The sequence below is a fragment of the Gavia stellata genome, chromosome 27 (assembly GCF_030936135.1).
Source record: "Gavia stellata isolate bGavSte3 chromosome 27, bGavSte3.hap2, whole genome shotgun sequence".
Taxonomy (NCBI): Eukaryota; Metazoa; Chordata; class Aves; order Gaviiformes; family Gaviidae; genus Gavia; species Gavia stellata.
The window spans coordinates 6,693,721-6,719,863 of NC_082620.1; the positions used below are offsets into that span (position 1 = coordinate 6,693,721).

The 26,143-nt window shown below is 44.1% G+C and overlaps 1 protein-coding gene across 1 annotated transcript; it reads right to left on the minus strand.

Annotated features, from left to right (window-relative positions):
• Positions 1-2,808: 2,808 nt before the first annotated feature.
• MXRA8 (matrix remodeling associated 8) lies at positions 2,809-24,198 on the minus strand. The gene is made up of 10 exons (XM_009814723.2): positions 24,077-24,198; positions 16,443-16,463; positions 15,706-16,014; positions 15,024-15,125; positions 13,280-13,738; positions 8,873-9,031; positions 7,739-7,769; positions 6,701-6,777; positions 4,869-4,946; positions 2,809-3,974 (listed from the first exon to the last, which is right to left on the minus strand). Exons 1-10 carry the CDS (start codon positions 24,123-24,125, stop codon positions 3,949-3,951), a joined length of 1,311 nt encoding a protein of 436 aa, XP_009813025.1. The 5' UTR covers positions 24,126-24,198; the 3' UTR covers positions 2,809-3,948.
• Positions 24,199-26,143: the final 1,945 nt, after the last annotated feature.

A 26,143-nucleotide genomic window follows, 5' to 3' on the forward strand; every position in this document is an offset into this window, starting at 1 on the left:
ACATTCCATACATTACCCTAAAAAGGGCTTTCATTTCTCTGCCCTCATTGAGCTAGAGTACTCACTGAGAAATAATTGGTATAAAAATATTAGGGGTTATTATTATTTTAACTAACTGAACATTAAATGCATGTCTCAGGAAACGAAGGAGACTATAATGAGGCAAAGCCTGCCAAGAGCCTGCAAAGTGACAGGTAAAGAAGTCTATCAAGATGCAGTATTCCATTAGTACAGTGAGAACACTACTTCGAATAGCACATTTACCAAAGTGCTTCACACATTAAAAAATTGTTTCTCCATGAGAGGCAAGTTACTGTCCCGTATTAGGGAAAGAAAGGCAGAGATGAGAGAAAGAGAGAGAAAACCAATCTGTCTAGAATTGCACTGAGTCTATGGCAGAGTGGGAACAGAAAACAGTGGTCCTGCCCCTAGCCTAGTGGTTAATTGCAAGTCGAGCCTTCTAATTTCATGTGCAAGATCAGCGACATAGACTTCATGCCGATGCCAAAGACTGACAGAATACAAAGTGCATATGTAAAGGACCTAAATGGCTTCTCACCAGTATTTAAGGGCAAATAGCCTTTGATAATTCCTCTGCATTAAGAAATAAGCAAGCCATCCTCTTCAGTTTAGTGTTCAGTTTTCTTTCTCTCTTTTTTTCCAACAGTTTGAAAACACAAGTGGTTATCCAGCACTCCTGCCTGGATCTCTTTCAGCCAGAATTTTAACATACTAAATTACATACTGGATGTGGCAGGCTGCTTTTGAAAACCACTGTTCTGATCATCAGTCCAATCACAAAACATATGCCTCTCCTGAAGAAAAAAGGGCCATAATCTCAATTTGGACTCCCATTTTGATCAGTCTAGGGTTATACTGGTGTGTCTGACCATTACCAAATTTAAACTGGTGATCAAAGCAAGGATGAGGAACTCAAAGCTCTTCCTAGTGCTTGTTTCAGGTAACATATTAATTTTTTTCCCCTTAAGCTATTCTGCAGCCTAGAAGTCAAATAAAATATTTAAATGTCTCTGGAGTTTATGAGTAACCCCACTTTGAGCTGGTGTCTATATGAGCTGTGCTAAGCAATTTGAACTGGCAAGTAAAGATCTCCAACCTTTGACGCACAGACATGAAAGGGAGGGAGAAAGACATTAATGACAATTACTTGAGACTGTGCCACCCTGATGGAATAACCAGTGCAGCGTTATGCACCTGCAGGAATGCGGCTTGGGTTTCAATCAGGTCCAGCCAAAGGCAGCCTAAGAACGGCTGTCTACTTTGGGGGAAGGGCAGGCAAACAGGGACCTGGGCCCAGCCCCAGACCCTCCTCTCCACTAGTCATGGGTCTGAGAACTTTTTTAGGGGTGAACCATAAGTGAAGACAAAGGCAGTTAATCGCAAATCACAAAAACTGTCCAGAGAGCAGTGGAAGGGCTAAGCAAACTATAAGATAAGAATCTGCCCAGCTGTAGCTTAGGAAGGCTCGCTTCCACCTCTACTGTTATATTCTCTTATTAATATTTTTAACATTTGAAGGCATTAAAAATAAGGGTCCCCAATATATTTATTCTTTAACATAGCCCTCACTAACAGAGAGAAGTATTAATACCTCTAAAAATTGACATGGTCCATTCTCCACTCCTATAAGAAGTGTGCATTGACGTACTGACATCCTAGCTTCTGCACAGACAATACAGTTCCTTCTGGTACACAGGAGGCCTTACCCACCACGCTTTTGGCAGAGCTAGGGAGCTGAGCTCAGCTTCAGTGTAAGTAGCTGCAACCATCACGCCCAGTGTAGTATACCTCGGAGTTGCTAAGAGTCTTACTGAGCCCCGTCACACAACAGCAGAGATCAGTGGCGTTTGTGGGAGGAGGGAGAGAAGGTCTGAAATGGGATTTAGATGTCTAAGAACATCAGTCAGACAAGACACCCAAGGTGGTAGGGGTGGAAAGAAGGGGGCAGGTATGGGACTTGACATTGATTCCTACACTAGGGAGGCCCATAGCATCGGATAGCTCTCAAAACAGCACAGGACCCTTACAGTACATGGGCTCCTGCAAGTGGGCTGCTTCACCCAGCCATGACAACATCTCTTTCCAGTTTGACCAAACTTGTGCCCCTATTAGATGGCACTGACATGTTCCCAGATAAGTGGCGAGGGTGGCTAAAACAACAGCCAAGACACATACCATACTAGGCAGCAGGTCACATTCCCAATTGTTTAGCTGGTAGACTGAGATGCTTTCCTTGGACAACAGCTACTTCAGCACTTGCAAAGACCTCAGAATTCTCCATCCCCAGGAAGAAATCCAGGCTGAGATACCAGTTGCAAGCAGAGCATTACTTCAAGACTGAAACCACACCATCACCCTCACATCCTCCCTCACCCTCACAGTAGTTCCACACGAGCTCCTCTTCACACTTCCACCACCCACAATGTCCTGGAGACCCTACCCCAGTTCCGTTCAGTCACCAAGCCCATGTGCAGTCCCTCCCTCTGCCGTTCTCTTCAGACCACCAAAGAGTAGGCTGGCAATCCTTGGCCACCTTCACACTTACACAACAAGAACACAAGCCACAGTCATCATGCCCACAGGAGTAGGAAAGACCTTCTGTGCTCCAAGGACCACAGGTGTGCCTGCTTTGGGAATGGTGCCACAGAACATCCCAAGTAGTCAGAGGAGCTGTGTAGAACTGTTAATATTCTCCAGCTTTCCTGATGCTTCAACTTGCTTGGATTACTACCCTGAATTACTGACTTCCAATTTTTGGACATCACCACATGACACACTGTTCATACATAGAACTCCCCTTCAGGCCACAGCCCCACTATCTCAGGTATCTGCTCCCCAAAACAATGCCAAAATCCACAAGAATGGACTCTTCTCCCTCCTTGACTCCCCTTTTGAGACCCTGGCCCACAAAAATTCCTGGCAGGCTATTTAGTGGAGTGTGTTGTTACTCTTGTTCCTCATGGTCTGCTCATGAGAAGCTATTCCTTTTAACAATCTGTCTACCTGTGCTGTAATCATACCTTTGTTTTGATGTGCACACAAGCTCTGTGTGGCCTGGATCCACCCAAGGACTGCAGGAAAATCGCATTCCAGATTCCACACAGGAGTTTAGCCCTCTCCATAATATTTCTGGTTCTGATCTAACTGAGACTGGTATTACAGCACTGTAACTCCATCAACTTCAGCTGAAAGTGTCTGCTCATGCCAAATTTGATTTGGTCTGCACTGAAACAAAAACAAATCAACAAACAAGCTTAGGGTGAGAAATACAGAGTTAGGCTTCCAGAGCTCTTTGGAGCTGATCCCAACCCTACCCTTGGGTCATTTGAGTGCCTCCCTTTCCCCTGTACAATAAGGATATTGACATTTCCCCATTCATAAAATGAGGTATTTAGTTTGTCATTTGTGAAGGGCTGTACTCTTTGTACTTCACCTGGAATATGTAAAGTGCTATGTGACAATACTGCTCCTCCTGATTTATGCCAGCCTATGAGAGATCAGGCTTTGCTATTATTTTTCTGATGAATACACTACATGGAAAAATGCCTGATGTAATGATGGCTCAAGATTAGTGATGCAGGTTGGTTTATTTAAAGCAGTAACATCAAAGCAAAAGGTCTGCTGATTCAGCTCATAAAAATCATTGATGCATAAAACCAACAATAATATCAAGAAAGAAAAGGTGAATGGAGGACTGGCAGAACAGAAAAGAAAAGGCAACCCAAACCCATCATAAGTGCACACAAGAGAGATGGTCTAATTCTTTCAAGAAGCATTTGCAAATACCCTTGTGCTTAGTGGGGAGAAAGTCTACGTGAAAAAAATCTATGGTAACTGGAGGAACATGATATTAAGAAAAGGCATCTCTCTTCCATTTATCTATCTTTGATTGAAGCTTCTGGTCCAGCCAGCAGCTTGGGAATGTCTTCATTTACAATACTCCTTCCTGAAATCTGAAAGCAAATTGAAACGGAGGTCAGTACCTGAAGAGCAATTTCAAACCATCCAAAGCAGCACACTGTAATATGGACTTGGCTATACAGTGACAAGTGACCATTTGCAGCCCACCATGTCCCCAGTATCCTCTTCATAAAGCCCACAGTGAGATATACTGTGTATAAAGTATTGCACAAATCATCCCTGCAGAATGTAGGCAAAAATATCATGAGAACTCCATCAAGAACAGCAGGTCTAAGGCAACTCATGGACTCTCCAGACCATTCCCTTCTTGATATCATTTCAGTCACATTTATTATATTCTAAATTCATATGAAAGGAGTCATGGAACCTAACAACTTGTTACAAGCACTGCTTGACATAAATGTGACTTTACAAACTGAGGCGTAGTCCTCAGGATTAATACTGGATAAGCAAAAGGAGACTCAGCCCCTCAGGACAGAGAGTTGTTTGCTTTTGTTGGATGAAGTAAGTGACTGCCCATTACCCATAAATTAATTCAACTCAAAACACTCTCTTCTGCACAGTGTTTTCTTCTCATACACCATGCCAGTACATTTTTGAGATACATCTCCCTCTGAGGTTACAGTACAGAATGCACTATTCCAGCCCTGCAAGGCATTCTTTTTCCAATAAAGAAAAATTCTACTTGTGCCATGCCAGAAGTTTTTAAAAGCCTAATCACTACTTGCATCTTGTGGCTCCACAATGAAAGGATAGGAAGGGAACTAGCTTCTAATTCCTGCTGTCATTTGTCATGATGTTTATCATTCCTCATTCGGCTGTGGCTTGGTCAGCTCACTGCTAAACTGTGTTCTTCCCTCTGCCCTGCTTCAACCCATCAGAAGGTTCCTACAGCCACCAATTAGGGTGAAGCAGGTCATTATTACCTTTGTCTAAATCAATGTTCTTTGCTGGGAAGCTTCTGGCTTGCTCAGCCTTCTCCTTCAGGATGTTGTTTTTGTAATCTGTGTAAGGGAGGAGTATAATTCAGACAGCCATTAGAACATTAAAAGAAAACAAAGCTTAACAGGCAAGGCAGACATGTGATCGGTCCTTCCTTGAAGTACTCTAGGCCTGGCATCTCCAGATCTCTAGGAGTAACTCAGGGGTTACTCAGCCACTCAGCAGGAAAAGGAAAGCTGTTACGACTTAATTTTTGCCCCTGGCACTGATCAGTTATGCATACTTCAGTTTCCTGCTCCTCATAAGTACCACAGATTCTGCCAGCATGTAACAAAAAGCTCTGGATTATCCATGCGAAGCTCACCTGAAGGTGACTGATGCAATTATTCAAAGAATTTGCTCACAGGGGAGCTCTCCTGAGATATACAGGGAAGAATTTGTACTTGCTACTGTCCTGGTTTGCAACCCACCCTCTGCAACTCCTTTGTTCTTTACTTCAGATTTTGTATCTACCTCTTGTTTACTGGGGCCCTTACAGCAGTTCTGTAGCTTGGGACCTAAAGTTTGTCAGCTTGTTCTTTTAAAAGTTGTATCTTTACTGGGGGTGCACAGAAGAAAAAAAAGGGACAGACTCAATTGCTTCCTGGCTTATCAGCACGTTCACTGACATGCAGCAAGTTGCAGCCGGTATGAACTTGGCGTCACGGCAAGTCTTCAGAAATCTCAGGGTAATGCAGACAAGAGGATCAATTTTGCTTTACAGACAATCCACTCCAAATCCAAGCAAGACGACACCCCTGATCAATTACTTACACAATAAACTCAAGGCTGCACCTTCAAGCTCTAGTAAGGAGCAGCATCCATCTTCAGGAATGTTCTAAGTTCCCCGAGCCAGTTCTACATATCCCAGCAAAAATACTTTCACAGGTCACCAGTGAGATTAGCTTCCTTCCCCTCTTTTCAGTATGTTTCATGTTATCATGACTTCCAGTGTTTTCTGTATTTTCTATCTTTTGTATTCTAGGACCTTTGTTGCAAATTTTCTTCCTATTACATTCCCCAAGTTTATTTGTCCTAATCGCTGTCACAGATTTTGATAGAAGGCCCAACTGTTCACTAAATGATTTGACATCCAGGGAGGATGAAATTGTAGAAAGTTAAACCAAACTGGCTTCAATAGAAGGTGGAGGCAATGAACTCAGCTAACTCACGACTCCTCTTTATCCCCACTTCAGTCAACTACAGTTCATACCCACTCTCAAGAAAGATGGTAAGCTCAGTAGTTAGTACTGAAGAATGTTGATCGAATTTTTTTTCCAGATCACTCACTTTGAGCTAGTTTTTATGTACTGTAGAATGATGATACTCATATTGACAAATGCTTTTAAGTTTCTTGGACAGGAGATTCTAGAGAACTGCCTTGCTATCCTCTTCCCTACACAAACTGCTTAAATTTGAAGAAACCTTTTCCCTAGATGCTGTCTTGATCTCATTCCACATTGGTTTGCACTCACTTGAATTTGGCTTTCAGGTGTACATCAAAGAACCCCTTAAACTCCAGGTAAAACAAAAGAAGCTGTGATTCGTTACTGACCAACCTCATCAATCAGCCTCTAGTTAAGCTCAGTAATCAGGACTGCCCCCTCCAGCCACAGTTCCCCTGCTTGCACTGACTGGTGGGCTGAGATTCTCAAAGCTGCCATTTAAAATCAGGAGGTTAAGTAATTTCAAAATGGGCATCTAAATGCCATTAGAAAATCCTCAGTTATAATGAGTTTTGACCTGTTTTGGAGAATGGTTGCTAGTTGATGCATACCCAGCCTGATGTCTTCACTTTTGTATTGAGTCAGATCTGTTGTGTCGACTGTAAATTCTTTAAGATTTACATCCTTCCTGAAAAAGAAATAACAGTGAAAAATGGTATTGTCACATCCTTGAATAACTGGCTCCTTTCACACTTTTTCACAATAGCTTTTCTAATGCTACCTTAGAGAATTTAATTTACAGTGTTTATTTGCTATACATGTGGAGAAAAGTTGAAAAAATCCATAGAAGATTTCATTCTCTATTAAGCACAGGTGATTTTCACAGCAATCCTTACAGAATCCTTTCCAGTTCCTACAAGGCTTCCCTGGAGAAAGCAGGACAGATAGGTAACAGCATTGGCAGCTGTCGTACATGGGTACTTATCCTGTCTTTGCCCCTAACATATCAAATGGATTTCAGATCATACTGCTTACTAGTGAATCGGGTTCTCCTCTCTCCTCCTTTTACTGCCTTTTCTATTACACCTTGAGATCTCTGGCTAGCTGGCTATTTTTTCCCCATGTGTTTGTCCGGAGCTTAGAATAACGGGGAGCCAATCTGTACTGGAACTTCCCCATCTCTTCCACTTTAATAATATATATTAAAACATAAAGGAACCCAGTCTCACGTAGGGTTTACAGTAGATCTGTGCATTACCCCTTTACCACTAACTCCTAATGACATCTCACAGAAACACGATCTGTGAATCAGCTCCCGAAGTATAAAGAGAGGAAATGCAATTGCCAAATCAGCCCTACAAACCATTCTTCCCTTCCATACTTTGACAGCATGGAAGTTGCTCCCTGATACGCAATCATTATGCAAGTATATGTTCCTGGGAACATTTATAATGACTAGAGTGTAAAGCTGCAAAAGAATTGGTGGAAAGCAATGAATAAACTCTATCAAACAGCCTATGTTTTACATGGCTGTACTCGTATTAGCCAGATCCTCAGCTGTTTTAGGCTCTTAATAACACCTGAGGGTTGGGGCCCATAAGTTTTTATGTATTCTAATCATAGATAGTAGACCCTGTAATTATACTTACTCTCCGTATTTCTTCACGTTGTATTCATAACCTAAAACAGGGAGAAGAAACAGACTGAGCAGTCACATCCAGTCCAACCAACTCCTCCCCAATAACAGTGATAACAGTAACATCTAGTACTTATTCCCAGTGCTCCGTATTGTGATGCTTATAATCATCACTTTCACAATCCCTCCAACACACAAGAATGCATGCGTGTTCCACTGCCACAGGAAGCATCCCCTTCCTTTACTCACCAGCTTTCCAGTGGTTTTCCCACATCTATGGATAACCAGCCACAAGAAACTACAGCAATTGCCATATTTCATTTCTTTCCACTTCCCATTTATTACAAAATATTAACCACACCTGTCATCTCTTGCGCACTGGTGCTGCACTTGCCCATCCCCAGCTCACTGCTTAGGGCTGCATCCATCACATGCTACAGATGCTGGTTTTCATCAGCCTCCCACACGCTAGGTATCTAACTACACTCCTGTCTGACCCCACCCTGCATGGAGTGATGACTTCTGGCTTCTCTTTTCTATTCAAAGGCCAGGGCCAGGAATCTGTCCCCTCTGTGATTGCAAAGTAACTCCACGTAAGTCAGTGGAGATGGTCCCATTTTGTGTTGGTGCTTATCCCCTGACATGTAAATAAGGATGAATGTGGTACTGCAAAGAACACACCAGAAGAAGTCATTCCCTGCTATTTGCTCTTTGTGTGGCATCCAAAACTATTTGTGTGGAAGTGACCAAAAGATCTCAGTGTCCATTTACCTAATTACACACAGAGAGCCACCCTGCACAGGGAGTCCAGCAAGGACTTAGACATCTAGTTCCTAAGGGATGCATGTGGGCCTTCTGCTCTAAATAAATTCCACTTGTAAAGAGCAACTATCCAGCAGTTCTAATTTTCTTCTCCCTTACAACAGATCAACTCAGCAAATCAAGGCCTGGAAATTTTTACACCACACTACTGCATCTCTCTTGGCATCAGCACCTGCAAAGACTCCCCACTGCATAGGTTGCCGGTTTTCCAGAAGAGGATCACTGCCTTCAGCATTGTGTTTTACGGGAATTATTTGCAGAATCAGCTCTCCTGTCATGAGATACCCCTATAAGCACTATAGGGCTGGTCTTTTCTAGCGCTTACCTCTCTGCCGGCGCTTGCGGGTGATGAGGACAACAATGATGAGGAGGACAATGAAGAGCAGCAGAGTTGCCAGGATGTAGCCCAGCTGCTGGAAGAAGTGCACCCGGCTCTCGGGGATGATGACATTTATTACGTTGTGGCCCCTGACAACATTTGGATCTGATGGCAGAGGAAAACAGGTTGATAATTGTAATTGGCATCCAAAGCAAAGCACATTCACATGTGGGCCCATATGTGGACCCGAAAAGCATGTTCAGTGAGAAACTCTTCTGAACTGCATGAAGTAGCGGGCAAATAAATGGCTGCCTAATTTACAACATACTGCACTTTTGTCAGATGGAAGATGCCTGTGTTCACAAGACCATTATACTTCCCAGGAGCATGAAGTATTAACAGTGGCTGTTGCACATTCCCTTGCTGCTGTCTGGCTATCAGCGTGTTCTTGTTTACTGCAGAGGGGAAGTCCAGAAAGCCACACTAGACAGCCCCAGGTCTTTCTGCAGGGTAACACAACCCTCCTCTGGGTCCCTTACAACATGCACACCACGTTGATTCGGCTCCAGACAGCTGAAGTATGAAGCAGCCCCTCCCTGCCAAGGGTTATAATTTACAGAGTGGGAGGAATTTTCAATGCCAAAGAATGAGTTTCCTTTTAAATAAAATTAAAATCAATAAAATAAATAAAATAAAAACCCACAAAGAAAAGCCAAGATTCCATTCCATTTGTGGGTGCAGCAGCATTTCAGTTCCACAGCACAGGAAAGGGTAACTCAAAACTCTTACGTGGAACATTTTTGTAGATCTCAAATAAATAGGTCAATGTTTTACACATATAAAGAGGAAGTGACTTCTCTGCTTGCAATAGTCAGAGCAGTGGACAAATCCAGCCCAGGCACAGACAGCAAACCCATAAGACACACTGTGCTGGGGGAGGCTTTTCTCTTCAGAACAGAGTCAAAAGCAACACCCTCTCCCCCTAACAGGGAACATTCACAGAGCACCAGGCAAGAACCGGTATGGAGTTCTCGCCTACCATTCTCTTGGGAGTTTAACCCTGTAAATTAGCCAGGGGAATAAGGGAAAAGATGGGGGAAAATATCCCAAAAGCCACAGTACCATTTAACAGATGTGTTCTAACGTGAGAAATGTTGACATTCTTGGAACTGCTGGCACAGTGACTGGTTCCAGTTTGTCGGGCAGTTTGTTTCCAGCATTTAAAAACACCAACCCACCAACAATAAAGTCAAGTAAGATGATAGTGGATTGAAACAGACACTTTGAAACCAGAGATCTTCATTTGCTAATGGTAACAGCAGTCCTAGAAAACGGAGAGGTTTTAGCACAGGCTTTGATCTAGTAGCCCAGCCCTCCACTCCAGCAAGACTCCACTTTTCACGGGCATTGCTAGATGCGGTGTGCTTGCTGGCTACAGCGCTGAAAACTAGCGTGTGTTTTTCACCACTGCTAAGCTAAAGAATACCAAACCAAAAAACCCACTTGCAAAGCTGCAAACAGTATACGCGACAGTTCTACTTTAACAAATCTCTGGATCATGAAGGGCTTCTTCAGCAGCTGCCATAATGAGATGGTAGCCCCTGGAGCAGCTGTTGAGCCAGAAGTCAGCAAACATAAATGCATTCTATTCCTGGCTTTTTGCTTTCCCACAATACTGCAAGATGGGGTAGGAGCGGAGCTAAACTTTAGTCAACATTGGAGAGGTCACTGTAACAACAAACAGTGGAAACTGAGATTCAATAACTTTGGGTCTCCTTGGCTTACTCAATCAAGTAATGCTAAAAATATTTGTGATACCGGTGTTTTGACAAAGCATCACCGGTGGACTTCAAAGTGCATCACTCGGAAGGTAGGAGAATATATCCCATTTTGTATTTGGGGAAACTGAGGCACAAAGTAATGGCTGATTCACTCGCACCCAGTAGACGAATGACAGCACCTAGAATAGTATCACCAAGGTAATACAGACTCTCCTCCTCATCCTAGTGTTATATCAGAATTTAAGCTTAGGTGATGAAGGTTTATTCTGTAACCAAGATCTGATCTTTCAGTATGTCTCATAGGCATGGTGTGCCCATCTGCCTCCAATTCACTCGCCTGATCCGGTTTAACTAATGGAAAATAAGTTTTAATGGTGGGGGAAAAAAAAAGTTAGAACAGAGGTGCCTTTACATTACTATACCAAAGTGTCAAGGGTCAGGTTCTTCAGCTGGGAAAAATGGAGAGCTCTCTACCAAGAGAGCTCACAAATGCTGGGTATGTGGCCCATTTTCTCTTCAAGGCTGCAAAGGATTGAGAATAGTTTAGCAATAAGCACGAGACACAACAGATGCCGTTCTTCAATCACTTGCTCCAAAGCAAACGCAGAGTAAAAATCCACTGAATTAATAGACATACGCCACATTTATACTGCTGAGACTGAGAGCAGAATTGAGCTCATGCTTATATTCAAAACAGGATGAAGTTTCCTGTCTGGAAATGGCTCCGGGCCTTGGAGCTATGCCAGAAACTATAGCTGCTTGCTGAAAAAGCTCATTGCTTTGCTTTTGTTATCTCCTGATGTTTCATTTTGGCTTTATGTTATATCCCCAGAAGAGTTCTATACAGTTTTTCATGGAATGGGGCAGTATCTAAGCCCTTCCTCTATACACAAATAGGGCATGTCCCAGCAGGCTCCTCATCAGCAGTGGGTTTGAAAAAGGCACTCCGGATGTCTCAGGTTCTTTCACATTCCTGTCGACTCAGCACATTTTTGTGTGTGGTGCTCTCAGACCAGCTGAGCATTCACCACCTGTAGGGGACAAAGGTCTTCTAAGGCTGTTCTTTTTGACAGTGGAAATGGCTTTTCTCAGGAAGGCAAGTTCCTCCAGCACTGAGGGCACTACCGCCAAACTAAGACATCCCCAGCAGGTTAAATTACTTGTAGGTTCTGCCTAACTTCTGAGCAGGTAGGTAACTATTCAGCAACAACCAGGACAACATCCAGGAAAGAGAGGAATAAATTCCTGGGTCGGCAACTCTGAAAACAAGATGTAGTTTCCATCTGCACAATGTGATCTGGATAGGGCTCAAGGGCAGCAAAAGAGCCGCGGGCAGGGAGACCGATGGATGTACGTCCTGGCCTCCATGCAGCTCAGCCCCAACAGCCACCTCCCTTTAGGACTGCCTGGGTTTTCTGGACACCAACCTTAGTCCCAGGGGGAAGGTTTTGGTTTCTGTGACTTTAAAATGCCAATTGCTAGAGAAGAATAGACCTATTTAAAAATGTATGAAGCATGTCAAAATTCTGTATTAAGCAGCCAATAAATATTAAACCACAATGAATATTTTAAAATGTTAATACAGAACTATACCCAAAAGACTTAAAAAAATATTAAACTTGGGATTTTAATTTTATTTTTCTGCCTGAACTAAGCATGATGGTTTTGAGTTTGGACAGGCTGTCAGATGATAGCTCACTGCAGTGGAAAATGTGAAAATCGGTTTAAGACAAAAAAAAGAAAAGCTGACGGGTGGAGGAAAATTCCTGGTGCTTGATTCTGCACAGTCTGGCACCTTGCACAGCCTAAACCCCCATGCAAAGGGGAGAGTAACACTTACGATCTACACTGGTGAGAATAGTGGCATGTTGTAACAGCAAAGGCAGAGCAGAATCGACCCCTGCCCCACACCTTCTCTAGTTCCATAAAGCCATCAGCAAAGGGAGCCTGTTAGAAAAACAGCTTGTTTGCCTTAGGGCATGTCAGCATTGCAGAGCAGAACAGGCTGCAGAATTGCCCTGGAGCAAAGAAAACAGAGGCTGGACATGATGTCACTACAGCACTGCAAGCGGGGTAATTAAACCAGATGGGTGGGACACTCCACTTTCCATGTGGCACAGAGCTAAAAGCAGCTCTACAGGATCCTCACCAGTATCACTAAGCTTGCAGCTCCAGGTATGCCAGTGTAATGGAAATAGCTCAGAAACAACCAAGCCCAAACACTAGAGCTATATACTAGTAGCAAGGGAGGCAAGACTTCATCTACTCTCCTAACCCTAAGGGCAGGAAGAGCCCCTGGCTCAAATGTGAGAAACCTTCATAGAGGAAACCTCAGTGTTGCTCTAAGTGGCACCTTCACTTCAGTGGTGTCTGTGGTACTTCTGCAGGGCACAGGTTTGCCTTGACCACGCTCCCTCCTGCTGGCACTAAGTGATCCCTGCAGACCACTGTGGAGGGACTGAAAAGGCAAGGACATTTCGGCATTTGGAGAATAAGCCTCCTGAGGTGATGATGGGGAGTAACGCGTCATATTCCTGTCCTGTGGCTTACTGAACTCTTTAGAGCTCAAAGGTGCAACTGTAGATACTTATCTCTTCCTCAGTCAGGAGAACCACTTCCAGAGGCCACTTACCTATGGCTGGGGCAATGTTGTGAGTTGTGAGGTTCACCACCTTCTTCTCCCTCACTGGCTCTGTCACGAAGACTCGGTAGATCCTGCGCTCGTGCAGGCCACAGTAGTGATGGTGCAGGTGGCAGGAGTAAGTGCCTTCATCTGCACTTTCCAGCTCTGAAATCCGCAGGGAAAAGTCACCCAGGGCAAAGGCTGTGTCAGTGATGTTCATCTTCTGACGAATGAAGAGAGGTCCATAAGAACGGCGCTCGCCAGAGGCGTACAGATCAATGAGGCGATCAGCCCGGTCATGAGGAACCCCTGGGGGCTGCCTATCCCAGTGGACAACTTGTTGTTCCTCTTCACTGTGCCGTTCGGTCCAGATGTGGTTATGGTTCACACAGGGGAGCATCACAGTGCTGCCTTCTAGGGCAACGATCACAGGCTTTTCCCCATCCCAGTACTGTTTTGCATCCTCAGCTGTGGAGGAGAAATACAAGTTGTGCAACCTTGGTACATGCATCTTCACATACTTGTCCTATGCTTAAGGACACCCAGGCACACCTAAGATTGCTCTCAGACCCTGCAATCCTATAACACATCCCCTCCAAAGATCTTGAAGTGCCACAGAGGTAGTGTGCCTTGTTCACGCTTACTTCAGCAGTTCGTAAGGAAATGCACCTTTATCTTCTACATCCTAGGTCAGTGCATTAAGCAAGACCACTTTCTTTTCCTTATAACTGAGAGTTAATCTCTTGCTTCAGAAAGCAGGAAGTATATTCTCTCTACAGACTAAGAATGGAGCGAGAACAACAGATTTAATCTTCAATTCGCTGTATCCCAATTCTCCAAGCAGGAAATGCTTTTCTATCCACAAATGCCCTAATTACTGGAGGAGTTCAAGAAGCACTCGTTTGTATTTTGTTCTTGAAAAGGAATAACAGAAGAACCAAAACACAAACGAGCAGATTGGGGCTCACAGGCCTGCCTGGGTGTTTTTATTGCATAGAAGCTGTGAGAACAGCAGCAGAAGAGGTGCACTTCTCTGCTATCCCATCAGCCCTTCAACAGCTTCCCAGCACAATCAGCCCCAGTAGCTTCACTTCTGCATTACACAAAGGTCGATTTAAATGACATTGTAGTAATGCATGTGTGGCATGGGTGGTACACGCTGCAGTTGCCAGCCACCTTAGAATCTTGCTTTTAGAGCTGGACTTAAGGTGTGGTAACTCAAGGAGGCTTTTTAACTACAGGCTTCTCAGGGTAAGCTCACCAACCAATGCAGAAGGCAGATCTTTGTGGCTAACCTGACTGATGATGGATTGTTATTAGGGATGTTCTACTGCTGGAGCAGTAACAGGACAGTTAGTTAATTGGGCTGCCTAGAGTAAACGTTTTAACTTACAGGCTCCATGCATTGTTTGACACATGTCAAGAAAGGAGAGGTTCATAAATACACACATTGAATACAGTTTCTGAAACTCAGGGAATCTGATAGCAAACAGCATAGTGAGCACCACCGTTTCTTGATATTTTCCAAGCCTCTTGTGGCATCTGTGCCCTGAACCTGCAACTGAGAAGGCATGGGCAAAACCCTGCATCCACACTGCTCTTCTCTGACACTAGCAGAACAACATGCAAGGCCTACCGTGAATCAGCATACAAGCCCCACTGTGAATTCAACAGAATCTGTGTGGCCACTGGACTCCAGTTGCCAGACCAGGTCCTGTGCAGAAAGGAAGACCAAGCTCTCTGCCACACCTACCTTTCTTGGTGATAGCTAGTTGGATTTTCACAGTTTCATATAAGTGGCAGTAGTGATGGTGAAGATTACAAGAATACGTGCCTTCATCACTCTCTGCAACATCTGGTACAACAGGGGAGAGAGGGGAAGTTGAATGTTTTATGCTAAGACAATGATTACTTCTGTCATCTATGCTGTTTCCCAAATGCTTGTATGGATGCAAAAGGGCCTTTATATAACTTAATTCTAACCCATCCTTATCACCAGGCTGGGCTAAACAGAGAAGAATCATCTCACCTAATATAATAATTTGTTCAGTTTATTTGCTCTTGCGTGGAACATATTTGTACTAACAGATGGAAAGAGAAAGACGATTTAAGTTTAGCTACAAGCAGGCACAGGAAGAATTGCAATCTTGGGTTTATAGTTCAGGAACTAAAATGCAGTCAAAGGTCCACAAGAAGCCCAACTGACTTTCAGGCAATGAGTTGTTACCAATTCTCTTTTAAAATGGGACTGTTTCAAAGGGAAATAAAAGACTATCGCCAGTGCTTCAGAGAACCTCATTAACCTCATTAGACTGATATTTATTTATAGAAAATGCTCTGTAAAATAGCCATTTTCACTGAAAAACACAAAGTTAATTTAGTCATGAATCCTCCATTCTGCAGAGAGCATAGGGAGAAAAGATGCTGTTTAGTACCTTTGATCACCAAGGAGAAGTTGCCATCTGTAAATGCATTCTGGGGCATGAATATCCTCCCTTGATTATAGGAGCTGTATACACGCTGATCTCCAGCTGAGTACATGTCACACAGCCTCTCCATCTTGTTATCTCCATAGTAGTTGCTGTACATATCCCAGTGGACTACACGCTGCCGGTCATTCAGACGATCCTGGGTCCACACCATGCGGTAACTCTTGCAGGGCAGGACAGCCTGTGACCCCAACGTAGCACTGATATTTAACACTGACACTACAACACTGTCTGGGTTTGAGGCATCAGCTGGTACTGAGAGCCAGGAGCAAAGAACAAAAAACAGAGTTACCAGATTAATGGCATGTGAAGAAGAGACTAGAGGAGGACTCAGACCTGTCCTAGAATCTCTGCACACCTTCCACCCAACAGAAAGCAACTTTCAAGGCCAACATAGAGCTCTCTTATGGAGAAATACACTAGAAAGCCACTTAAAACCACTGATTTCATTCAGTGAAAGCAATGTCTATGATGTCTGTTATCTAATCGTAGATTTGACCTGTCCTACCTACCCTTCCGAATCCTAACCCCCAGTTTAATCAAAGTTTAGAGACACTAGTTCATGGGATGCACAGTTCATGCCTATGGAAGTTAGCGATGAAAGCCCCATTGCATGGAATCAGGATCCCTCTCATTTCTACTCATGATCAGAAAAACAGGCAGATTACAAAGATGTCACTCACCTGAATATAAATAAACAGAACCTGTCAAAGCAGAAAAAAAGAATGTTACTGACAACAAAAGGAAGAAAAAACTACAAACACACTCATAGTCAGCAGCCACCTCCTCTGTTATTATTCCATCTATTCCTCCCTTCTCTGCTAATATACTTATTTAACATGTGTATTGTGGTTAAGCCCAGAGGCTCAGACCTTGGTTGGTCCATGCTGTAGCAGACACTGTACACTTACAGCAAAATACAGTGCCTGGCCCAACAAACTTAAGAGCAATATTAATATTAATATGCTTAGCCTGCAACTGAATTTCATACAGCCCATGTCTTTATTCCATATCATCTATAGCCACAGAGTTTTTTCCACCATGCTATTCAAACATTACGCCAAAGGTATCTGTCCATGCATCACCCACCAAAACTGTCTGAAAGGCCTCTTCTGCTCAAGAGGAAACTATTTAACAAATGTTGTGTAAGACAAAAACAAGAACCCAAAGAGGCGGGAGCGGGCAGGGGGAAGGGAGGCACCAGTATTATCTTAGGATCTGATATTAGTCCTGCATAAATAACAAGGCACCAGTAGAAACAGTTGGGCAAGAACAGTTCATAGAATCATAGAACAGTTTGGGTGGGAAGGGACCTTTAAAGGTCATCTAGTCCGACCCCCCTGCAATAAGCAGGGACATCTTCAACTAGATCAGGTTGCTCAGAGCCCCGTACAACCTGGCCTTGAATGGTTCCAGGGATGGGGCATCTACAACCTCTCTGGGCAACCTGTTCCAGCGTTTCACCACCCTCATTGTAAAAAATTTCTTCCTTATATCTAGTCTGAATCTACCCTCTTTTAGTTTAAAACCATTACCTCTTGTCGTATCACTGCAGGCCCTGTTAAAAAGTCTGTCCCCATCTGTCTTAGTATTGAAAGGGCGCAACAAGGTCTCCCCAGAGCCTTCTCTTCTCCAGGTTGGACAACCCCAACCCTCTCAGCCTTTCCTCATTTTTGTGGCCCTCCTCTGGACCCGCTCCAACAGGTCCGTCTTTCCTGTACTGAGGACTCCAGAGCTGGATGCAGTACTCCAGGTGGAGTCTCACCAGAGCAGAGTAGAGGAGTACTACCCAGATGTGACCAGTTAAAACCATGTTCATATTTGTCTTGCTTGACCATTGTGAAATGAAATGTGACAGATTCATTTCCATCTCTTCCCCAGCAGACACCCACATCTCAGTCAACTTTCTCTGCTAAGGCAAAGGGCTGAATAGACTTGGAGACACAGCTGACCCCCGCTCATTTGCTGGGGGTCAGAGCTGCCCAAGTAGAGGGATTTGGATGCACACTGCTGATGCACTAGACTGAGGGCCAAAAGATAACTTTCACCTCCAAGACTCCAGATCAAACTTCTACAAAATTGATGCTGGGATTAATGCATTGAGGGAATTCTGTAACTGCAGGATGCTGAGTCTACCTGTCAAATGAGGAGTGATGTGATTTGGCTGTTTCGCCTCACACTCATGACACACACTGTTGTCAGCACTCTGCCGGGCAAAGACATCCTCGCTTTGGGAGCATGCCCCCCCGGAGTCTCTCCCGCTCACATTCCTGGTCTGCACAGTTAACACTGTAATGCTCTGGATGCAACTGCAACTCTCTCCAACTCATGTGACTCAGATCTTTGCAGGAAGAACTTTGCAAGAAATGAACCAATGCCTTTGTTTCTGCATTTCTCTGGTCCAGTCCTTCCTGCTTTTTGAGTAGGAGGGGTCTAGGAGGTCTCCTGGCATCATGCTTTGAGAACACAATTCAGATTCCCAACACAATGATATCATTCATCTCTCTAACCAGTCAAGCCCAAGTAAGTTCCAGAAAGATCATCAGATGTTTTGTCCTGCTAATGTCATAGGCACAATGTCCTAAAGACAAAGGCTGTATTTTTTTTCAGCCCTGGAATTTATGCATTTCAAAAGAGAATAAATTAACTCCAGACTGGGGCTATTTTAACCACACCCCCAGCGCACGGGCTGAGAATAAACTCCATTTCCTTTCCTTTTCCCATCACAAAACACTGGGCAGTGACACCAGAGAACAAAAATGAGCAGCAACGTCTCTTGAACTGCCAGTTCAAAGACACTCCAAATGTAAGTTATTTTTTCTGCATTTATAATCTCAGCATCACCAAAAAAAAAAAGTCTCGCACAAAGTCTGTACTGCTCTTGCTATAAGAAAGAGGCATCATACACAAGACATTGTAATTCCATCATTTGATGGTCTCTCCTAATAGGCTGCAAAATGCCTGATGGTAAAATACGACAAGCTGCCAGTCTCTGCTTCCGGAAGCCAGGACTTAGATTTAGCTTAGGACAACAAAGGAGTGATTCAAAGCTCTTTCACAGCACCAAATCAGCCTTCTCCAGGTGAAATCAGTCCCACTTGCGACAGGGCAACCAGATCTCAGCACAACAGCATCCACTTGTGTCAGTGTGACAAAGCAATGCCTATGTGTTGGAATCAGTGGTGTTTGCCCTGTGGCAAGGGAACAACACAGTATCACAACAGGAACAGGGACGTGCGTGCTAGGGAGTGGTGTCTATGAGCCGGCTGGCTGCACAGCCAGTGCTTCCAGAGTCTTGCATTACTGCTCATTAATAGCAAATCGATTTGGTGCTACAGAAACATCCTCCCCTGGCTCGGCAAGAGGAATGCATTTACTTTTCTCCTTTCCTCTTGCAAGTTAATGTAAAAAACATTGAGCCCAAATGCAGCATCATAAATCTAACAAATGACAAAACTATCCATCTAAGCCTTCCAATACTTCTGCTCAGCAGCCTGTCGCAGCCCTAAACTAACCACAGCACTAACGCCTAGTTTTCTATCTTGTAGCTGGCCCTACGGCATGGTAAGGACCACCCAGGTCCTAACTCTCTATCCCACCCACAGGGGCCTTTTGCCAGGCTAGGCTGCTGGAGCCCCATCAGCCAGCTACATGCGTTTCTCCAGCACACTTCCAAACACAACTCTCTGTAAAACAAGGAAGCGGTGAAGTTGTCCGCAATGTAACAGCTTTTGGACATAAGAAAAGCTTATGTCTTGTGGGTTTTGACAGCTTCTGTTTCCCTCCACTGTTAAGGCTCCTGCTAGCAGCTCCCTAAGAAGCAGGGCAGGACCGCTCTCGCTTACTTGACAATTACACTCCAGGGTCTTTCTAGGTGTGCCCCTCAGTGACCAGGAGATGTTGCTTCCTGTTGGGAAAAGGGAAGAGTCTGTCGATGCCTTGCCTGCATTTTACCATACTGCTGTTTTGACTTGCTGAGTGTTGCCACACAAAGCTGAACAGCCCAGGGTTGCAGCGACATTATGCACTAGAACAAAACCCATCCAAGATGAAGGCATAGTTAAGTATTGTGTTGGAGTTCAGTACAGAGACGAGACACGGAAGAGAAAGGCTTTTTCACTGCGTGTCTGTGCATGCTCACATGCACAAACACAGATTCTGGACAGAAGCTTTGGGTCTGAAATCTGCCCTAGGGCATCATTCATAGTCTCAGACAAAGTGGTAGGTGCGAATATCAAAAAGACAGCGGCATAGCAGCCGATAAGCAAAGTTCTAAAAGGGAAAGAAAGGACAAGTCTTCACAAGAGGCATGGGAACTCCACAAGACAAAGAAGGAAGAACTGATTGTTCTGATTCCCCAGCAATGCTGGAAATCTGCACACATACATCACATCATGGATAAGACTCAAACTTATTTGACATGGCTGTAAATGAAATCACTTAGAAATCTAAGGAATCTGGAATGTCTCTGATCCCTTGTATGCGTGGAGAAAATGGAATTTAAAACTGACCTTCAATAACCTGAACATAGAGCAGTAGTTAAGGAAGGAGTAAGACTTTTCCTCTTTTCAGTCTCCTGCCTTGGCTATGAGACCCAGCTCTGCTATGTGAGACAAGCAGAGCAAGCAAGACATGTCCCCCAGCCATGCTTTTTAAAGTTATTGTTTGTATAACACGGTAGCTACTGAACAAAGGCAGAGATAGATCCATAACCCATCAAAGTTGACAGCTTATGAACTACAGGATTGGGGTAAACCAAAAACAGTTATTTTGGTGAGTCACACTTCCCAGTCTGCAACTGTAAAATCAAGGAGTATTTACACCTAGTGAAAGCTCAGACTTTTGTAATCACAGGACGCCAGGACCTGGAGCTTCAACACCACCAATACCTTAATAGTTGTCACAAGAACTCACTGTAGCTTTCACCTTAAAATTTCAAATTCCATGTGATGGATAATCACTTTGACCTCTCTCTGCGTCATCTACCCACAAAAAAACCAACAAAAAGACATCTATATGCTGTCCCCTGACATGTTCTGTGCAGACTCGGCATGCCTCTCAGCAGGATCCGAGAGGTATTCTGCTGGTCCCACAATATAGGAAGAGGAACGCAGCCTGCAAAAGCGTTTCCTAATCCCTTGTAAAAGGCAGAGCCAGCTCTTACTTCTTGAATCCAATTCACTTTTCAAGTAAAGAATTAAGCCACAAAAACTGCAGGCAAACTAGCAGTAAAAGCCTCAAGCTCTGGAAGACATCTTACATACTCAGAGCTCTCTAGGCAGTGTCCTTGGAGCAGTTCAAACAGAAAACTGTCCCTTGCGTCTTGCCTGAACAATACTACCACTTCTCTCCTCCTGGAAATAAGCTGGTGGCAGAGGGTCTGCTTCACAGGCAGATGCATGTGCTAATGAAACCACTAAGTTCCTGTCCCATACTGGAGGATGAAAGACTACCAGAGCAGAAAAGCAAGCTGCAAACACTGTAAGTGGTAGCCTGAGTGCCAAGTGGCATATATGCTCCACGGGACATGACAACACCAGCTCCACCTGCAGTGCTTCTGCCGAACTCAGGAAAAGCCTTGCCATTGATGTCAGCAGAGCAAGGATAATCCGCTTGGAACAGTGCCTTACAAGGCAATAAGCATCACTGAAGTCCAGACTGTAGCAGTGGAACTAAGCAAAAACAAACCAACAAGTGCCTGGAGAAATGCATGTCATAACCCACCAGGTGTGTGGGTTGAAACAACAGTCGGTGAGGCTGACACTCCACTTGCCTAAGTAAACTCATTATTCCTTTGCACACCTTCTCTAGTATCTCCTGGTCTGTCTCAGCTTCGTTTTTCTTTTGAAAAGGGAAGCCACATCACCTTTACATTAGGGGCACAGAGGGATGGTCTAATCCTAGAGAAAGGACATGTTCTTCATGAAATCTGTATGTGTCAGGTTCCTTATTTCTCCCATAAATCCCATTGTCTATGCAGGGTATTTAATGGTCTCTGTAGAGCCATTACACAATTATTGCAAAAACAGCAGCCTGTGCTACCAAGCTATTTCCAAATACTTTTGGAGAATGGCAGTGGCTCCATCCGGACTCTTTAGGGAGCTGACCTAGCGTCTAAGGGGCCATAATGGCTTATGATGCAGTAACATCAAGGTGACAGCTACACAAATGAGCTCAGCTCTCTTCTGTTAGCCATTTTTTTAAAACCCACTGACCAGTAACCAGGAATAACATCTGGGCCCATCGTGAAGAGGCAAAGGATGGAGATAGTGAGCACTACAGTTCCACCTAGGCATCTCCCATTCACCACCTGCCCCGCTGCCCTAGGACTGCAAGACTAAGCTTTTCAGTAAAACAAGGTTTCCCTTACAAAGCCAGCTGATGGTCAAGCCAGGCTTTGGACTGGGCTTTTATCTAAGTCTTCATGTTTGTTTATTTTTAAAGGCTTCTGGTACAACTTTCTCAACAGCAGTCTGTTGCTTTCAAAAAGGATGTCAGGACTGGAGAGCCCTTAACTACCCATCTAGTCCCAACAATTCCAACACCTCGCTGCAGGTAGGAACGTGCCCATAAATAGGCAAATAGCAAGAATGTGCTGCCTCGGCAGAAAGGAAAAAGCCTTCTGTCTGTACAAGAAACCAATCGCCATCTTGGCCACTGCACAATCAGGATCCCTCACAGATTTGCCCTAACTTTCTCACAGACAGTTCAGATATCAGCTCAGCTTTATAAACCCTTCTCTGCTTTGTGTACTTTATGTTGGCTCTAGGCCCACAGAATAGTTTGTAGAGCCATTCCAAACACAGTGCTGTTCCTCCCTGCAAGACATTAACACTTGAGGGTGTGGTTCCTCTCCAGAAGGGATCATCTCAGCAAATATGGAACAACACAGATTTCCTCCCTTGTCCCCTTCCCGTCTTCACTCATTATGTTATAACCTGCTTTGTGTGGGGATAGCAGGACTCAAACATCAGGGCTGCCTGGCATACGGACAGTTATCTCTCCAAAATACACCTGAAAAAAGTCTGTCAGAGATCATTCATCCTTAGGTGGGATACTGCTGCCTTTATGCAGCTCCCCCACTATAGCAACCCAACCTGCTATTCCTGCCCTGGGTGCTCCCCAAGCTCTGCCAACATGCTAAACCACACTGGCGAGCAGCTGGACCGGTTGGTGCTTCTGAAACACAATATGTGGCTCTCCTCCTTCTCCAGGCTTAACCCACACCCACACGCTAGTTTTGTGAGCCACTTTAACCCTTCTGTCCCTATGACTGATCCCGCATGTTGCCAATTCCTAAACCTTGCCTTGAGGCATTGCAAAACTGGGGATGATGTGGTGACATGGAAACTAGATTAATTAGGGACCAAACTGAGAACTCTTCAGCTTACTCCATCTACGTACTAAGGAGTTTTGAGAGGCTCAGGTGGCCAGCCACAGCCTTTCATTAACAGCGCTGTGAAGAGGAGGGGGGTCACTGGTCCCCAAAAACCATGTGCTCCTCACTTCCTACTGTCAGCACCCTGAATGAAGCGTCTCCATACTGTTCTTAGAGCTGTAATTGGTCCTTCGCTCATAGGTGCCTGCCTTAGAGCCCAAAGCGTTGCAAGTGTGCATTTGCTAGGGTTTTCCAATTACTCCTCAAATCTCCTCCTGCCATCCAAGCCCTCCTGGGGTTTCTCTGTTCAGCTTGGGGCCAGGCTCTCGGGACCCTGAATCTCCTTTCAGCTCTTACAGAAAGCTCTGTGATTAAGGAAAAGGTACAAGCCATTCTGTTATTATAAGCTCATCAGACTTGGCCTCATCCCTTTCTTGCACCTTACCCAAAAGTGAAATCCTATGTCTCTGTCTTTATGCTGACAGGAAAAAAACAAAAAAAAACCACCCCACACTTTAATTTTTTCCTCCATCCTGAACACTTACACACACGTACCAGCTGTTTCTGCCTCTTCAAAAGTATGAAATAACCTTGGATCATGTAAATCTAACTATGCAAGCTTTACTGTACTCACATTCAAGCTTATTGTTTTTGAATTTGCTGATCAAGGTGACTGATAGGAAAAACCAGATTGCACAAATATGCTGAATGGAGTACCGCTTAAACAACCTCAAACATTTCTCCATTCTCTCCCCTTTTCTCTCCAAAAAGCATGAGAAATCCGTGATTCCCTCCCCTCACAGACAAAAACATAGCTAACTTAGGAATCTGAGCAAAATCTTACAAAGATTAAAGTTCAAAATCTTCTAGCTAACCTCCAGCCCCGTCCTCTGCTGAAATAAAAACAAGTAACATCATGCCGATCAGCTAGGAGCTTACTTTGCTGAAGCAAAATCTGCCACAGAAGGAGTTTTGCTAGTTGCTCCATTTCTTCAGCTTCGCTGTGTTTTCGTCTCTCTTGAAAAACAAGTTGAAGACTTTTTTTAACTTTTTTTTTTTTTTTTGTAACTGGAAAACACTATGACCTCATCAATTTACATCCAGAAAGCTGCGGACAGCAGCTCATATTCTGCAGGATTACTCCACCTACAACTTCCAAATCCCCACCTCCCCACTCTGCTTTCCCCCTACACTCACACTCCACCTCCTTCCTTTCCCTAACGCTTTCTGCACAATTACTACGAACACCCACTCTTCTCTTTCCCCTCCCTCTGGGACCTTCTGATCTGTCCCTGACTTTGATGTAAAAGTTTTATCGGGTAAAGTTGGTCCCACACAGCTCTGGGCTCACAAAACAATCTTTCTCTCTCCCCCGAGGGATGGAACTAATTTTCCTTGTGCTTTACTTGATCCAGCTGTTCCTTCCTTTGTTTGACACTCATCCAGCTGTCTGCCTGAGACAGGATTTATTCTGTTGCCTTCAGTGGTTTTTTGATCTTTGTCTCCTCATATGGTTTTACTTCAAGCTCAAGTCTCAGAAGACAACCTAGAAAACAATATTTACTCTGTCCTGTGATTTTAAGTGAGGGCTTAATAGCGGCTATCTTAGCAAAAGGCTAATAACGACAAAGACTGAATATGTGGGAGCTTAGCGCCATGCAGGCAAAAGAGCCTAGAATGCAGCTAAAAGCCCCAGAATACCGCAAGGTGGGGAACAGGTTTCCGTATCACAGGCCAGAAAATGGAAAGCTGGGTCAGATTTAGAACTTCTGCTTTCAGCCCTTCATACAAGAACGGAACTATGCTAGTAGTTGCTTGACTGGCACCAAGACCAACAGCCAACACATTGCAGCAACCTGAACCACGGAAGACCTGATACACGGCTCCTCTTCTCCTTTGCATACTCCTAAGAGAATACCAGCCTTGATAGCAGTGCCGAGACACAGCAACAACGTCAAACAATGACTGAATTTTCAGCAGCCTTTGCTCAAGGGAAAGACTGTTAAATAACATTAACCAGTTCCCAAAGCCTGTACTGATGTATTTAACTGTGTTTATATAACCCACTTCACGGTGTCCCACAACGATTAGGAGTATTAACACAGTCAGTTACTGAAAACAATCAATGACAAACAGCAGAGAAAGAAGCAGTAAATCCTTAAACTCCAAACACTGCTTACAAAAGAAAATCTACATGCATCCTTGATGTGTATACACTCACAGACCAGTAAAAGTTCAGATCGCCTTAGTATGCATCTGCAAAAATGGTCATTTTTTCAGTTTAGGGGATTACTCCCTTAGATGCTGTGGGATGTTCAGAGGAGACGGACTCCTTAAAACGTCAGGGCTAACCAAGCACGGAATGAAATCATGCCCTCATGCCACTGTCAGCTTTAAACAGCTGACACTTTACCAGCCTAACCTGGAGAGGGCAGCAACCTTCGCAGGTAGTGAGGCTTAATCAGGTAGTGGTTAATCAGGTAGTAAAGCAGGTAGTGAAGAGCTTCATCAGGCTGCTGGCTGAACCATTTAGAACAGGCCCTAAACTGGTTTAAGTTAGTCTCCTCTGCTGACTCTAAGTGTTAAGACATTTCTCTTCCACATCAATCCAAGTCTGAGTTCTGAAAAAAGCAATTAATTTCCAGTGGAAAAATTTATTTTATTTTCAAGCAGGACAAGATGGTAAAAGACACCGAGTCAGGGTATTCAACACCCTATTCCAGAAAGCACCTTCGGATATGGGTATGAAAGGCGTAAATGTTGCTTTAGACTCAGAATATGGCTCCATCTGAATCTGGCCTTGTGTAAGCCTAACAACCTAATCCATGTAGGTGACTGAATTAGCCAGTAGTCTTTTAATACAAGACTTGCAGGAAAATTACATGAGTATAAAGTCAGGAAATAGTGTAGCTGCTGCTAGTATATGTTAAGAAATAAAACATGGTAAAGTTTTCTGTTTGCTTGCATTCTGTTGTTAGATTATTGTTGTTTATGGTTAACAGTGTT

Coding starts and splice junctions, on each gene's coding strand:
- MXRA8 (XM_009814723.2), bottom strand. CDS start 24,125: ATGGAGCAACTAGCAAAACTCCTTCTGTGGCAGATTTTGCTTCAGCAA. Junction 16,464..24,076: donor GCAGATTTTGCTTCAGCAAA/GTAAGCTCCTAG, acceptor CTGCTTTGACAG/GTTCTGTTTATTTATATTCA. Junction 16,015..16,442: donor TTCTGTTTATTTATATTCAG/GTGAGTGACATC, acceptor CCTGGCTCTCAG/TACCAGCTGATGCCTCAAAC.